The 16,665-nt window shown below is 38.2% G+C and overlaps 1 protein-coding gene across 1 annotated transcript in view; it reads left to right on the top strand.

Annotated features, from left to right (window-relative positions):
- Positions 1-13,922, top strand: part of LRIG2 (leucine rich repeats and immunoglobulin like domains 2) — a 47,432-nt gene extending 33,510 nt beyond the window's left edge. Inside the window, exons 12-18 of the mRNA XM_074263088.1 lie at positions 69-232; positions 823-1,143; positions 3,658-3,939; positions 4,371-4,820; positions 5,902-6,051; positions 7,054-7,347; positions 8,338-13,922. Of these exons, the coding sequence (XP_074119189.1) occupies positions 69-232; positions 823-1,143; positions 3,658-3,939; positions 4,371-4,820; positions 5,902-6,051; positions 7,054-7,347; positions 8,338-8,561 (1,885 nt within the window). The 3' untranslated portion in view covers positions 8,562-13,922. The remainder of the gene's footprint in view (positions 1-68; positions 233-822; positions 1,144-3,657; positions 3,940-4,370; positions 4,821-5,901; positions 6,052-7,053; positions 7,348-8,337) is intronic.
- Positions 13,923-16,665: the final 2,743 nt, after the last annotated feature.

The raw sequence follows: 16,665 nt of genomic DNA on the forward strand, positions 1-16,665 counted from the left end.
AAAAACTTGGAGTGTGAAGATTGGAAGGTACAGGGCTTCATTTTCTGTCTGTCTCTCTTTCTGTGTAGGATGTTGAACACCAGCAGTTTGCTCTGTGACTGCCAGCTGAAGTGGCTGCTGCAGTGGCTAGTGGACAATCACTTAGAACAGGCTGTGAATGTGAGTTGTGCTCACCCTGAATGGCTAGCAGGGCAGAGCATCCTCAACGTGGATCCCAAAGACTTTGTCTGCGGTTTGTATATTTCACTCAGTGTCTAAAGTCCAAAGAGATAATGACCATGACTCTATAGAAATGTGTTCTTACCTGCCTGATGTATATAATCTGGGGTTTTACTTGGGGCTTTTAAAATATTTTTCCTTTAAAGTATAATGGAAATTTTATTTTGTTATATGCTCAGATGATATGAAACTTCCAGATTGATCTGTTTTGCAAATTACTAATTTCTTTGATCATTTTCTGTATAATATTTTCAAATAGCTCTTTTTAGTATGAGCTATTCTTTATGAAATAAGATAAGAGCTTATTCCCCATTTTACCTATGAGGAAATTAGCACCATGTGGTTGAAGATTGCTTAGATTTGCATAGCAAATGGTGAGACCAGCTTAGAATGTTGGGCCAGTTGTCTTCTGTCCAGTAAATTGATGGTGATTAGAAAAGTAATGGAAATGCCATCTAGGAAGCAAGATTAAGGTTTGAAGTCTAAAACAAATTACAACAATTGGAGTATACATTTAACTGTTTGTCCTTTGTTCAGTTTCTAGTTGAATTATTATTTCAAAAAACAAATCAATTAATTTAGCTCCTGTTGCTTTTTTTCCAGATGATTTTCCTAAGCCCCAGATAAGGACACACCCAGAGACCACAATTGCTTTAAAAGGAGTCAATGTGACCCTTACGTGCACTGCAGTGAGCAGCAGTGACTCACCAATGTCAACTGCATGGAGAAAAGATAGTGAAATCTTGTATGATGCAGACATTGAGAATTTTGCTCGATATCGCCAGCAAGGTGGAGAAGCCTTGGAATACACTACTGTTTTACATCTTTTCAATGTGAACTTCACAGATGAAGGAAAATATCAATGCATTGTTACTAATCACTTTGGTTCTAATTATTCTCATAAAGCCCGATTAACTGTGAATGGTAAGAAGTTATTTCCTTTCATATCTTTTAAATTTGAGAACGCTTAATAACTTATTCTTTTAACTTTATTCACTTGACCAAGAAAATTAGATTCTTCCTGATATGTGGAAGAATATTAGTGTAAGGTGTAAGGATAAATGTTTGTGAGTGGTAAGTTTCCTAATTGAACTAACTTGACCATTTACTATCCTTTGGGATTTTATAACTTTGAAATAATTTTTTAAAAGAACAATATCAAAATGTATATTTCTTTAGTACTTCTTAAGATTTACAAAGGATTTTCCTCACATGCCATGTTATATATAGGTAGTACATGTCTTATTGCCCTTACTTCACAGATGATGAAATATAGGCTCTTTGCTAGCTTGTAAATGGCAGAGCCGGTGAATCATTTCCCCCCCCCCCCAAAAAAAAAAAAAAAAATCTTTTGAATCCAAGGATGGTGGTCTTTCCTCTAGGCTAAGTTGCCTTCCACAGGGGCCAGGCTGCCTCCATGCCCATATATCCTGAGAAGTACTTCTAGGTACCAGAACCCAGTTCTGAACACCACCATGTTTCTTTCCATCCTGGTGTCTAGGCTGATAAAATGAGTTGTGATTATGAGTTTGGGTCACAGAATGATCAGGAAATTTATTTGTTTTTTGCTGTATACAAATCATGCAGGTTGTACCACCCTGATAGCTTTCCTGCATCAAAACCTCCTGACCCAATTGCTGAAGCAATTGGGGTTTAAGTGACTTGCCCAGGGTCACACAGCTAGGAAGTGTTAAGTGTTTGAGACCAGATTTGAACTCAGGTCCTTCTGACTTCAAGGATGGTGCTCTATCTACTGTACTTCCTAGCTGCCCTTGATCTCTGATTTTTTTTTTTTTTTTTTTTTTTTTTTTTTTTTTTGCAACTCTATGAGTGTTAGTGAGGAAAATACTCCTTTTGTAGGTGAAAACAATAACAAAAATACCTTGTTCCAAGTGACTTTAAATTGTGTGTGTGTGTATATATATATATATATATATATATATATATATATATATATGCATACTTATATACACATGTATTTATATAAACATATACACATAGAGACATACATGTGTGTGCACACACAAAAATATTTGGATAGTCTGCTTTCCCTTCTGTTAGTGAGGGTAGGCAGCTACTTTTAGAAGTTACTGTACCTCTCCACCGCAAAAACTCAAGTGCTAGTGGTGCAGAGGATAGAAAGTGGGGCCTACAATCAAGAAGACCTGAATTCAAATCCAGTCTTAGACATTGACTAGCTCTGTAACCCTGCACAAGTCACCTAACCTCTGTCAGTCTTACAGTTTACTTAACTGTAAAATAGGATTAACAACAGTAGGGAGAAGGCTTTGCAAGGGTCAATGCCGAAAAATTACCCATGCATATATCTTGTAAATAAAAAGCTATTTAAAAAAAAAAAAAGTAGGGAGGATCAACTGAGATAATATTTGTACTTAGCACAGATAATACAGACACTGTACTTAGAGCATACAGTAGGCACTATTAAAAAAATGCTTCTACTTTTCACTTTTCCCTTCTGTAAATGGAAAAATGAATGAGACTTTATTTTGATTTAGTAATTTGTGAGCAGTCAGGTTAAGTGTCTGGCTGTGGGAAACAAAGAGGAACCATTTCTGCCGTTATGTAGCTCCTTATCTGTTGGGAAAGATAGAGGAGATGGCCCTGGCAGTGGGTGCTGACGTGGAAGCTGAGAAAAGCCTCCTGGAAAAAGAGATATTGGATGTGAATCATGAAGGAAACTGAGGGTCCCGGGAGAAAATTTGTAGTGGGTGGGCAGTGCAGAGTCACTGCAGTGTGGGAGATGGCCTGCCTTGGGCTAGGAATGGATCCACATAGCTGGAGGGGAAAAAGGTGTTGGAAATGCACGGAGGGAATTGAGACAGGACCTGTCCTCAGGGAGCTCCCCTTCTGAAGAGAAAAGACATCCTATGGAAGAAGGCAGCAACTAGCCATGATGTGGAGGGGCTGACTGCAGCACGTGTGAAGGCTCAGTCATCCTTCAGAGCCGCAGGCAGACAGGCGACAGCTATTCCAGGGTAGCTAGAGGGTCATAGAGAGAGTAGGCTGAAGAACACTCGCCTCTCTGGTGTTATTCTGATTGATAAGAGTTATATTCGTTCTGAATTTGACCCAGTGACCCATGCCAGGGGTTTTGGAAGCAAGGACTCTGGGTATTTTGTGCTGTGGCTCCTGAGACTGCCTTGCTGGCAGGCAGGGAGCTGCTGGAGCCTCAGCTCTTCTGGGAAGGTTGTATTAGAATTGAGATGGTGAGGGCCAGAGGCCAGGCTGGGGCAAAATGCTTGTGTTTATCAGATTCTTGGAAGCCCCCAGAGTTGAGGGGCATATTCTCAGGCTACCTCCCATTTTACCTGCCACTCCCAATCCAGAAGCACAAGCCAAGGGTGTGGTAAGAATGCCAGTTTTTCTCATACATTTATATTCCTCATCTCATTCTCACTATGAACTTTTTGGGTACAGAGCTGCCGTCATTTCTGAAAACCCCAATGGACTTAACTATCCGTACCGGAGCCATGGCCCGACTAGAGTGTGCTGCAGAGGGTCATCCAGCTCCTCAGATCTCCTGGCAGAAAGATGGTGGCACAGACTTCCCTGCGGCACGAGAGAGGCGTATGCATGTTATGCCCGAGGATGATGTCTTCTTTATTGCCAATGTGAAGATAGAAGACATGGGAATCTATAGCTGCATGGCCCAAAACATTGCAGGCGGTCTCTCGGCAAATGCTACCTTAACTGTGTTAGGTGAGCTGCTTTTCCCTGGCTTGGTGTATTTGGCTGAAGCCTCCTTATTCAGGAGCTGCCTGGGTCTTGTGGGAAGGGGGCCTCCATCTTCATTCCAAGCTGGCCTGGGAGCTTGGCTCTCTTGGCCCTCCTTTGGGGGAACAGAATTGGGTGGATCATGTAGTCCTGAGGGAGAGGTTAAGAGATGGGAGTCGGGTTCTCTCATAAGATTTTGCTATTGGCAAAGGACAGACTCCTTAAATGTTTGCTTTATCTAGCTTTAGGCAAACTCTTTGGCTTTCTGATGGCTTTTCTTGGTTATATCGGGATTTGAAGTGATGTTGCACCAAAGAGCTTAAAAGATATTAGAAAAATGTTCCTCTCCCTAATTTATTAATGATAGTTGTAAGTTGGGATGCCAATTTAAAATGCCATTCTTTTTTCCCTTTTAGAAACACCTTCTTTCATCAGACCTCTAGAGGATAGAACCGTAACCCGAGGGGAGACCGCAGTCTTGCAATGCATCGCTGGAGGAAGTCCAGCCCCCCGCCTCAACTGGACAAAAGACGACGGTCCTCTGATGGTGACAGAAAGACACTTCTTTGCGGCAGCCAATCAGCTTCTCATCATTGTAGATGCTGGGCTGGAAGACGCTGGGAAGTACACGTGCATCATGTCCAACACCCTGGGCACAGAACGAGGTCACATCTACCTAAACGTCATCTCCTCCTCCAATTGCGATTCGGCACAAAGCAGCGTTGGACATGAAGACGATGGCTGGACGACCGTTGGGATTGTCATCATTGTGGTGGTGTGCTGCGTTGTGGGCACCTCTCTGATCTGGGTCATCGTCATTTACCACATGAGGAGGAAGAGTGAGGACTACAGCATCACAAATACAGGTGAGGGGTGTCTGGAGGCAGGATCGTCTCCTAGGTTTTGGTACTTGCTGTGCAGGGGAATGTTAGGGAATATGAGTGATCTAAGGGATACAGGGAGGAAAAGTGTTTTTCTAATAGAGCTTTTTTGACTTTGATATGTCAGGGTCAGGAAGTTTCTGTCTGTGGAGCGTTCTGAACTGAATATTAATCTTTCAAAGCTTCTCCTTGTGCAAAGAACAAGTTTCTGACACTGTGCAGGTTGAGTTGTGAGTTTACTGATTTCACCTGCTGTGCTGAAAGTCCAAGAGAGAAGAGTCTGTATGGCAAACAAGTGGGAAAAATCAAGGATGACAGAATTCTTGCTTTCCTCCCTCCCCTCCAGAACTTGTACAGGAGAGAAATAGAACTGCCCAGTGGTGATAATTTTTAAGTACCATTTATAAGGTGGGGGAGTCAGTAAACATTTACTGAGTGCTTACTCTGTATCAGGCACTGTGCCAAGGGTCAGAGATCCAAAAAGAGGCAAATGCCAGTTCTCAAACTCAAGGAGTTTCCAATCTATTGGGGAAGACAATGTGTGAATAAATACATATGAATATGTACAGAGCATAATTAAATGGGAAATAATTTTTAAAAAGAAGACACTGGAATTAAGTGGAGTTGGGGAAGACTTCTAGAAAATAGGATTTTAGTTGGGATTTCTTTTTTCTTTTTTTTTCTTCTGAGGCTGGGGTTAAGTGACTTGCCCAGGGTCACACAGCTAGGAAGTGTTAAGTGTCTGAGACCAGATTTGAACTCGGGTCCTCCTGAATTCAGGGCTGGTGCTCTATCCACTGTGCCACCTAGCTGCCCCCTAGTTGGGATTTCAATAGCAAACTAGGGAGGTCCAATAATCAGCAGAAGAGGGGAGAGCACTTTAGGCCCCAGGTATAGCCAGAGAAAATGCCTTGAGCCAAGAAAGATGTGGTAGAATTGCTGGCACCTAGGAAACAATTCACTTGGCTAATGATTATCAGACATAACCTTGATATGTGTTTCTGTGCATGCTCAAGTGTTTTTCTGAGTGCTGACTTGAAAATTGCTTGTGTCCTTGTGTCCACAGAAGAGCTGAATCTGCCTGCTGACATCCCCAGCTATCTGTCTTCTCAGGGAACGCTGTCTGAACCGCAGGAAGGCTACAGCAACTCGGAGGCCGGGAGTCACCAGCAGCTTATGCCGCCTGCAAACGGATTCATGCATAAAGGCCCAGAAGGTAACTGCACTGTGCAGTTTTTATTCCAGCCCTGGCTTGAACTTAACTGGTATCCATTTCCTTCAGTACACAAAAGACATGTTTGGGGAAAGTTGGTTTGAAAACATTTCTGTGAAGTGCATCTTTTTTTTTTTTTTGCATTTCAAGGATTGAGTGCCTCAGGAAAATATCTCTATTATTATTTTTAAAAAAATCATCAGAATCACAGGTTTTGAGCTCTAAGGCCCTTTTTTGAGTTACCAGTCCAACATCCTCATTGTACAGACTGAGAGAGAGAGAGGGAGTGACTTGACCACTGTTTCACAGGTAGTAAATGATGGAACTGAGACTGGAACCCAGACCTTCTGACTCATATCCATGATTGCTTTCAGATAGAACTCTTTGGCAGGCAGAGGATCACAGAATCCTAGATTTAGAACTACCAGGGATCTCAGAGAACACCTAGCACAACTCCTTCATTTTATAAAAGAGGAAACTGGGGGCCCAAGAAACTTACCTCAGACTTACCCAGGGTTAATTGTGGAAGCAAGATTTCAACCCAGGTCTTTCCTGATTATAGAGCTGGCGTTCTTTGGGCTGTCTCCTGCCGACTCCAAGAAAGTAAAGCTTTAATTGCCAGAAATAGAGAAGATATCTGCCTGTGAGGGTCAGAATGAAGTTTTGGCTGGGCTTCCAGACCAAAATATTATCCCAGGAAGGCAGAAAGTGTGTTTAAAAAACTGGGCTGGTAACCCATCTTGTGGAATTTGTATCTCCTTGTAGGTTTTCATGCAGAGCTCACATTGCCAGTTCAATGCAAGGGTTTTGTGAAATGAGCTCACAGCACCTCCTCCCTTGCTTTGTTTGCATGAGTCAGAGCTGTGTCTTTCTTTGGCTGCCATGCCAGCTTCGTCTCAGTTCCTTGTTTTTCATCATAGTTTTACAAAATTGTGATGGAGCGGAGAGACGAGGCTATGGCTGCTTCACTTAAGTGAGGAATGTGGTGGTTTTTCTTGTTATCAGGTGGCAGCAGCAGCCGGGTGATCTGCTCAGATTGTTATGACAACGCCAACATCTACTCCAGGACCAGAGAATATTGTCCATATACCTACATCACTGAGGAAGACGGGCTGGACCAGACGCTGTCCAGCCTCATGGTCCAGATGCCTCAGGAGGCTTGTTTGGCACATCCTTCTCCAGAAGCTGTGGCTGTGGATACTTTGACATCTTCAGGAGACAGAGACATGTCTGTCTACCTAACCAACCATGACAGGATAAATGAGAAGGCACTTGTATCCTCCACATCGATGAGTAATGGTAAGGCTTATGTGATACTTTTTCCTTCTCTGAAGGATGACTTTCTTTCCCTTGAGTTTTTAAATTTAAATCTAGTTTAGCCTTGTCGGTTGTCATTGAACAGGTTTACTGGAGTATTTGCCACATTCATAATGCTGAATTTCATGCAGTAAACTAGATTTCTATTTTTGTAGAATAACAAGATATTTAAAATTCACAGAGTATGTAGGAATTTGGGGTTAGTAGAAAAATTTCTGTGCTCTCCTCTCTTTATCTTTTACTTTTAGTGAGTAAAGTATAAAAATTGTAGGAAGATTAAAAAAAATCTTTTTTGATAGTTTCATGGAGAAGAGGAAAAATGTTTCATTTAACCATAGTAGATTCTAGATACTATGAGATTTTTTTTCACTTTCTAGTTTTCTGATTTCTCTTGTGGGATATGCTTAGGACTGCTGTGATTTGGGGGCAAGAGACAATAATTTTCTCAAACACAGCCAAAAGAAAATACTTTATATTTTGTACTTGGGCTCTCTTGGTAAGTCTTTATTAAAATGAGTCACTGACTGAATGAAACCCAGCTCTCTCTAGTCTAGGACCCCCCCCCAAAAAAGCACTTTTAAAAGGGATTTATAATGTATGACACAATGTTTTAAATTAAATCAATATTGAGTTCTGCAAATATTGCGGGGTTTGGTCTAATGTTTAATGCTTTCATGTATTTCAGGAGGAATGCTTTATTTTTATGAGAGGAATGCAAGAATGAAAAGTCTTTCACTCTTGGGTTAGGCAGAATAAATGGGAATGGAATGGGGTACTAGCCCCTAAATAGTGTTTCTTTAATGTGTTATGGTCAGTTAATCTATTTCCCTAGGAATCTCTTTATTGAGGAATACTGAAAAGCCTTGTTTAAATTTTTTTTTTTTTTATTATTTAAGAAAGAAAAAGGGGAAAATTCATTTTAAAAAAAGGAATTTTGATCTTGTGTTGTCTTGTTTGATATTTTATTCTCAGAAACATCACAGCGGCCTTTATGGGGCATAAACAAAGAACTAGGACTTCCACAATCTCACTTTTCCCAGCAGCCAGTCCTTGAATCACCACAACTCCAAAATGAGAACCTGACAGAAAGTGATGAAGACCATTCTGCTTCCCCTAGACCCTGTCACAGGCTACAAAGTCATTCCTTTGATTTCAGCAGGACTCAGAACACACAAGATGGCAGTGAAGCTACATGAAAAATGCTCCACTCAGACTGGCATGTGGGCACACACTACAATCCCCAATTGTGTATGTACTACCTCAGAGCTCAGAGGAAACCCCAAGGTTCACCTTTGCTTTCCTGTCATGTTTACAAGTACAACTGAGGGGACCAAGAGAGCTGGTCACTAGAGAGAATGGAGAAGTCCAGTTTACTTCTCTCTTAGGTCACAGCAGACCCAGAGAAGGCCTAGGTATGTGACTAGTACAACAACCATTTCTTCTGGACCCAGCAGAATGTTTCCAGCTTTGCAGTTGAAAGAGTTTGGAAGAATGAAATTGCTGCTTACTATGTGGAGAGCTTGGCTAATTTACTTGGTCTTCTGAGAAGCCCTTCTAAAAATGCACATCAAGTTTTTCTGTGACCGTAAGCCTAACTTTGAGCTGGTGCTTTCTTTTTCATGGTGACAAACAAGAATCACATTGTTGTTTTGGCAAACTGGTACCAGGTTTAGGGCTTTGCGTTTTTTAAGTTTTCTGTCCCTGTTCAGACAAGGACAGAAGTTGTAAATACATTTTCACTTATAAATATTTTTTGTATTCACTTCATGTAAAATGTCAGTTTAATGTAAATATTTTTTTAATATGCCAAATTATGTAATATTCTGTTATTTTGACAGCTGCTTTAACAGACCAGTAATGGATTTTGTAGAACTTGGAAAATGTAAAGAATTTGGATTGAAAACTTCTTAGTAATTAAGAAGTCTGTGTATGTAAGCAGGGTACCTCATAATTTACACATAGATGGCCATCCTGGGATAACTTAACACTTTTTGTATTCTTTTCATTGACAGAGATTCACAATTTTCTTCTATAGACAGATTGTTTGTCCTCAATTATTATCTTTTTTGCTTTGTAAACCTCAGGTGGTATTGTGCTTTTGATCCAAAAAGACTTTCCTGTTCTACTAGCCATATATATATATATATATATATATATATATATATATATATATATATATATATATATATATATATATATATATATATATATATATATATGGGGTTGAGGGAACAACCTATTTTACCAAAGACATTTCTTTCAAAATAAATGGAGAATGTTTTTTTTTTTTAATTTTTTTTAAACAAAAACAAAAATGTACTACACATAGATAAAACTTTGCCTTGGGTGAAGAGGAAAATACAATACAAGGAAGCTGTAGAAGGAGAAGCTCTTGCTCTATGAGGTCTTTAACTTAGTGTTTATGCGAATGATATTTAAGGCAGATTAACTTTCCCTACAAATAATAATTCTGATTACTAAAGATATTGTTTATAAGCTGACTCTCAATGGGCAAAGAAAAATTATGTTGTATATTTCCTTTCCTTACAGCCTGTGAATCTCTTCTTATGGTCAAGTTCAATACCTAACCCGATAATGTCTTGAACCATTTAAAGGGATGCCAGTTATTAATTATTTTACTAAAATTTTCTTGTTTAATATGCTTCTCAAGAGGATCTAGATTTAAAAAAAAAAAATCTAGATTTTCATAAAAATTTCCAAGCTGTCCACCAGTAATTTCAGCTACATTTCATTGATTGATTTAATTCTTATATTTTCCTTACCCCACCAGCACTTTCTTGATTGGATACTATCTTTCCCTTGTTATTTCTTTTCTTCCCTAAAACACTAGCAAATGGACCCTTTCACTTAGAATTACCTCTCAAAAAATTGTCTTCATTTAAAACATTTTTGAAAGATAGCTGTACTTCTTATCCTTCTTCTTGTCCCTCTCTTGTTATAATATGAGCCATTTTGAAAGACTCCTTTCCTGATCCAAGATTGACCAACACTACATGAAGAAAAGCAGCTTTTCACAGAACAACCTTAAAGTTAGAACAAGGGAAGAGACTTTGTGATGCTCCTTGTACCAACATACCTGACTCACTTCCTCTAGGGCAAGAATGATAGCGTGGTAACAAGCTTGAAAGAATGGGAAAAGATGACTTGTTCCTTATTAACCAAAGTGATAACACATGGCTTGGCCACTGTTTATTTCTATTCTGTAATTTACCCACTCACTACTGTCTCAAGAATTATCTATACTTCTTCAGTCAGCAGTTCATTCCTCCCATTAGGAGAGCACCTTCTAACTGGTCAGCCTAAAGTGTTTGCTCTCTCTTTCTGGGATCCTTAGGATCTTTAAGTAATTTTTTTTTAAGTGAAGATTTTTATATTTTGATATTTTTTCAGTTATACTTAAAAACAATTTTTAACTGTAGTTTTAAAAAATTTGTCCCAAATTCTCTCCCTCCTCTTTTCCCTTCCTTGAAAAGCAAGCAATTTGATATAGATTATTCATATTCAGTCATGAAAAATATTTCCATGTTAGCTATGTTACAAAGCAAAACACTCCAAAAAAACCCCAAGAAAAATAAGGTTTTAAAAAAAGTACACTTAGATCTGTGTTTAGACTGTATCAGTTCTTTCTCAGGAGGAGAATAGTTTTTTGGGTTTTTTGTTTTTTTAATCATAAGTCCTTTAGAATTGTCTTGGATAATTGCAATGCTGAAAGTAGCCAAGACATTCACAGTTGATCATTGTACAGTATTGTTCTTCCTGGGTACAATGTTCTCCTAAGTCTGCTCAATTCGTGTTGTCTTCCCAGGTTTTCCTCATCGGTAACTTGGTAGATCTGAAGAAGGGGCAAAGCCAGCTCAGCTCTAAAGAGAAGTGATTTTGACTAGTTTAATGACTCAAGGCTTGCACTAGAAGTGGTCATTACAGAGGCTTCATTGTACATACATTTTTGGCCTAATGACAGTACTAATGTTCCTGAAGCAATTTAACCACAGTTTAAATAAATTTAGTGGCTCTTGATGTTTGTTCAAAATAGTGTAATGTCCATCTAATGCTAATATAAACAGGCATCCTTACTTAGCTCCCAGGCAAACTGAAGTGCTCAGGATTGTATTTTTCTGATCACTGCATTTCAGCAGGGATAAGCAAGGGTTCCCAATTGATCCATTTGTATCTCTTCACCGATTGATTACTTAATTTCACCTGAAAAAATACGCCTTATTTTTCCTAGTTATCCAAGACCTATTGTAACATAAGTTTTTAGACTTAGCTGATCTATTTGACTTCCTGTTAAGTCTCATTCTCAAGTAACTTAGATTTCTCTAAGATAAAATGTATTAGGAAACCTGGAGTGCCATCCTTAGTGTTTTTAAAATACATAGGTCATTTTGGATTAGGTAATTAACCTGTGCAAGATCAATTGCTTCCATAGATTACTTTGAAAATGAAAAGGAATTTCAAGATGCTGTTGGCTGTTCTTACCCATTCCAGTGTACCAAAAATGTTGGGGGGAGGGGAGTGAATAATTAGACAATATAATAACAGTTCAGAAATAGAAGCATTAGGTGATGGGTTCATGGGTTTAGGGCTGGAAGGGACCTCATCTGTCTGCTAGTCCGGCCACTTGGTGATGAAAATGAGTCCTACAGAGATTGACTTGCCCAATGTCACCTAGGTACTAAACAGAAATTTGAACCTAGCTCCTATGGGTGTAAATTCAACACACCCCTTGTCTGGTTCACTATAAAGAAGAAGGTGTTTTGTTTTCTTTTGTTTTCTTTCTTTCTTTCTTCTTCTTTTTTTTTTTTTTTAATTTAGAACCAAACAAAAATGGAGTGATCTGCCTCATAAAAGAGTCAGAAATTGTTCAAGTAAAGGCTGGATGACACTCCATTAGGAATATTATAGAAGAAATTCATTCCTACATTAGGAAGGTTTGACAAAGGTGACCTTTAAGGTCTCTTCCAATTATGATTTCTATGAAATTCCCACATTTTCAGGGGATTTTAATAATCCCATCATTTTCTTGTTCTCTTGTGTGTATTTTGCCCAATATAAAACCATGGCTTTTTTTTTTTTTTTTTTTTTTCCTTTAAGTATCTTAGTCTTAAAATCCACAAAATGTGATTTAAGTGAGAAGATTTGGCATTAGGGGAACAAGGTTCAAATTCTGGACTTTGCTGTTTCCTATCTTTGTAACTTAGGGCAAGTCATTTAATTTCTCTTGTTTTCTCATCTATAAAATATGGAATTTTAGACTAGGTAAGCTCTGAGGTCCTACTAGGTTAGTTCTAATCCTATGAGTCTTCCAAAAAAATGTGACATTGGTAGGGAAAGTGGAATTAGGAGGCAGCTTTAAAAAACATAATTGATTATATGTTTTCTATGTCCCATGCTGCTCCTTGATCCAAAAGGAACCTTACAGAGCAACTCATCTAAGTACCTGCCTGGTAAATTAAACCCCTCTACAATATCTATGACAATTGGTAATATTCAATGTCTGCTAAAACTTTCCTGGTTTTTATTAATAGGGACTGTTTTTATATGCTTTCCGTCTTAGTCCAGAGGGACTTGTATTCTTCAATGCTGTGCCCAGATATTCTGATAATCTTCTGATAATCTGATAATATTCTGATAATTGTTTCTAACCCGTTTCTGCTTACATGCTGAAATCCAGAAATGCCAGAATGCAAATGCAATGCTAAGAATTCATTTACCTTCATTTCATATGCTTTGCTTTATTTTGCTTTGTTACTTTACATTATTTAAAGGTCACAATGACATAGTTGACCCATGTAAGGTTGAGCCAACATCTGATATCTCTTTATTTGGAAATAATACTTCGTTTTCCTTAGTATTTCCCCTTTAGCTTGGCAAGTGAATTTTGTCCATCCACATTCCTTGATTCTGCCCTAAAAGTTTTTCATTTATTGGAATTACAACCATCTAGATTCATGTCTTTTTTTTTTAAACAATTTTTTTCCACTGACTTATAAAATGAGAAGTTTCAAGTTAATTAATGTTCTCGAAGTTGATAACCCCAATCAGAGCCTGAAAACCCAGGTCCCCTTTAGAACAGAATAGATGGTGAACTCTCCTTGACAAAATCTGATCACACTCAAGATAATACCAGGATAGGGGTGGCTGGGAACCTCCATTATATGTGTATTTTAAAGATACATTAGGCAAAATGAACTTCGTTTCATAAGCAGCTGTTAGTGTATCTTCGAGAAATGTATATCTGTCCAAGATAGATTTCAAGGGTATTTCAATGGGTCTGTAATGAACACTCATCTCCCTTCTTCCAGTCCTCTTAGTCTCCATCCCTCCCGCCCTTCCCTGCCCTCTGTCAGAGGATGCCAAAGTGATAGCAGCTATGGAACTAGTTGTATCTAAAGAGAGGTATAAGTCAAATTGTCCTAGTTTGATGTTGCCCTTTCCTGGTATTTATATTTTCTCACTTATAAGAATGTATATTTTGTATAGCATGTGTAATATTTGTCTACTGTAATATGTCAATAAAACAAAAATACTGTTGTGATTTCTTTGTCACTTTGTCAGCGATATGAGAGTGAAAGAGCATTTTACGGTGATTTCATTTTGTTGAGAGAGGAGGGCATTTAAAAACTACCATTGTGTTGAAGGGAAAAAGGAGAGGCTGTTCTGTTCTTTTAATGTTATGGTAGTTTAAATCATGGATTATAAAGACCTTAGAAGTAATCTGGGCCAATTTTTGTAGATGAGGAAACAGTTCCAGAAAGGAAGAATAACTTGTTTAACATTATAGTGGTAGAAAGTAGAAGAGACTGAAATTCACTCAGGCATTTCTCCTGAAACTCCATCCTCTCCTGGGGGGATTTTTTCACTTTTAAGATTTTAAGAACTCACCTACTAGAGATGATGAAAGGTAGAGTTAAAGTGAGATTATGTAAAGCCTTACAAGCCATAAAGCTTCAAAGCTTTATTATTGTAATTTGCTATATTATGTAGTATGTTCTGCATTGCTTTATTTTATCATTCATAGCATTATTATCATAAGAATTATTCTTCATAGGCAAAGCTGACTTTTTGTACCCTGTGGTATATATTTATTGAATGAGCAAAAAAAAAAAAAAAAAAGATCCACAGCATGTTCTTAGATACAGTTGATTCTCAAAAATTACTTATTATTGAGGGGGGAATGTTTCCAATACAAAGATCTGAGGAAGGCATTTGAAGGAATCTTTTAAATTTAAACTTCAGTAATGTGCAAAAAATGAAATATTTTTCCTAATTTTGTTTTATGGTTAACATTTTCAAAAATACTATTTCTTTGATCTTCCAGGTCTTCCTGAAATGTAGTCAACCACATGAATAAAATGTACCCAGTGCAAAGAATATTCTGGGCTGATGCCAGCAGTTACTGTCCAGAAATGGTGTCAAAATAAAAATAGATCCTGGAGGTGGCATATTGATTTAAAAAAACCACAAATTAATATCTGTTTTATTATGATTTTATTTATTTTGTTAAATATTTTCCAATTCCATTTTAATCTGGTTTAATCTGTATTTGGCATTTGTTTTACAGAATAATAGAGATGAGGGGGAGTGGGGAAGAAAGGGGTTAGGTTGAATATACCCTAGTGTGGGTGTATTCTAGAAGTCACTTTAAAATAGTTAAGTCCTTTATAGATAAGTCATTGTTAGGTTCTCTTATCTAAAACAATATTCAGAACTATAAAGAACTGTAGAAGTTAACCTGGCTAATGTGATGTTACTGGAACAAGCCCTTGATAAGAAGCCAGAGGAAATAGATTTGAATGTCCGTTCTACCTATTAGCTTTGGGACTTTGGATAAGCTACTCTATAAGCCTGTACTGTACTATGGGCTTTAATTTCCTTTAACATTCAGAGTTGGGGGATAGGGGAGGACTCAATACATAAGGATCTCTGCAGCTACCTGTTGACTTAGAAAAACAACAACTTAGTATTGTGTCCAACTCTCTCATGAGCCCATTTGGGATTTTCTTGGCACAGATACTTGAGTGGTTTGCCATTTCCTTCTTCAACTCATTTTGCAGATAAGGAAACTGAGGCAAACAGGGTTAAGTGACTTCCTCAGAATCACACAGCTAGTAAATGTCTGAGACTGAATTTGAACTCAGGTTTTCCTGACTCCAGGTGTGATGCTCTTATTTACTTGCCTAGGTGATCTCTAAGGTCCACTCAAGCCCCATGGATTCAGTCTCATAATCTCATAAAAGAAAATAGGCCTAGAGAGAGACATGAAATAATTTGCTCCAGGTCACACAGCTGGGATTCTCTGCTATTCTGGCTGTGCTGTTCTCTTGACTCCAGGTCCAGTGCTCCTAACACAAGGACTCCACAAAGCAGGTACTTTGAAGGCTTAAATATTCTTTGCTAATATCTATAAAATGATCTGGAGAAGAAAATGGCAAACTATTCTAATATCTGCCAAGAAGACCCCAATGGGGTCACCAACAAACCTGAAAAACCAGAATGACAACAAACTATTGGCCCATATTTGTTCTCATTAATATGGCATCCAAACCCATACTTGCTTGCTCATTTGTATCTCTATAAATCTACTGCAGACTACTGTTTGAGATACTTCAGCATTATCCAAAGACCTGTGACCATCCATGTAAGTGATTGATCAGTTATGCTTTCTCATTATGTGACCAGCCTTCTTTTTACATATCATTCACATCCTGAAGTTAAATGTTTTTATTCCACAATTCTTGGTTGCCAATGTGTTGAGTATCTTATTATTCAGATACAAACTTTTGTTTGTCACCAGGAGACAAGCTAGATGGATACACCCAACCAGTGGGTTTTATTTCTTTGAAAGACTGCATGTTCTCAACATTACACCAAAATCCAAATAGGATCCATGAACAGTATTTAGGAGCCCAGAGAACTATAGGAGAAGAAATAATCAGTAGAATAGATGTAGGAACAATTCATGGAGTTATACGGTGGTCAAAAGTAAGTACTTTCAGATTATAAGGTTCATAAACAGCCCAGGAGAAATTTGGTATTTAAATATGAGTGGAGTGTTTGCTCTCTTATTCACAAGATCAGCTATTTAAGCTTCATCAAAGTAAATTTAAATCTTCCTAGAAAAAAACTGGTCAAGGTCAATGGCGATCATCCTAGTAGGAATTATTTATTTTGAGGGGCACTAGGCACAAGTACGTTAGAGTGTGTTGACAGCCTAAAAAAGTCGAGCTGTTGCAGAGTGTAAATGAGAACTGTCATCCTCAAACAGAAATAACTGCT

Source organism: Sminthopsis crassicaudata, chromosome 4, assembly GCF_048593235.1.
Source record: "Sminthopsis crassicaudata isolate SCR6 chromosome 4, ASM4859323v1, whole genome shotgun sequence".
NCBI classification, from domain to species: domain Eukaryota; kingdom Metazoa; phylum Chordata; class Mammalia; order Dasyuromorphia; family Dasyuridae; genus Sminthopsis; species Sminthopsis crassicaudata.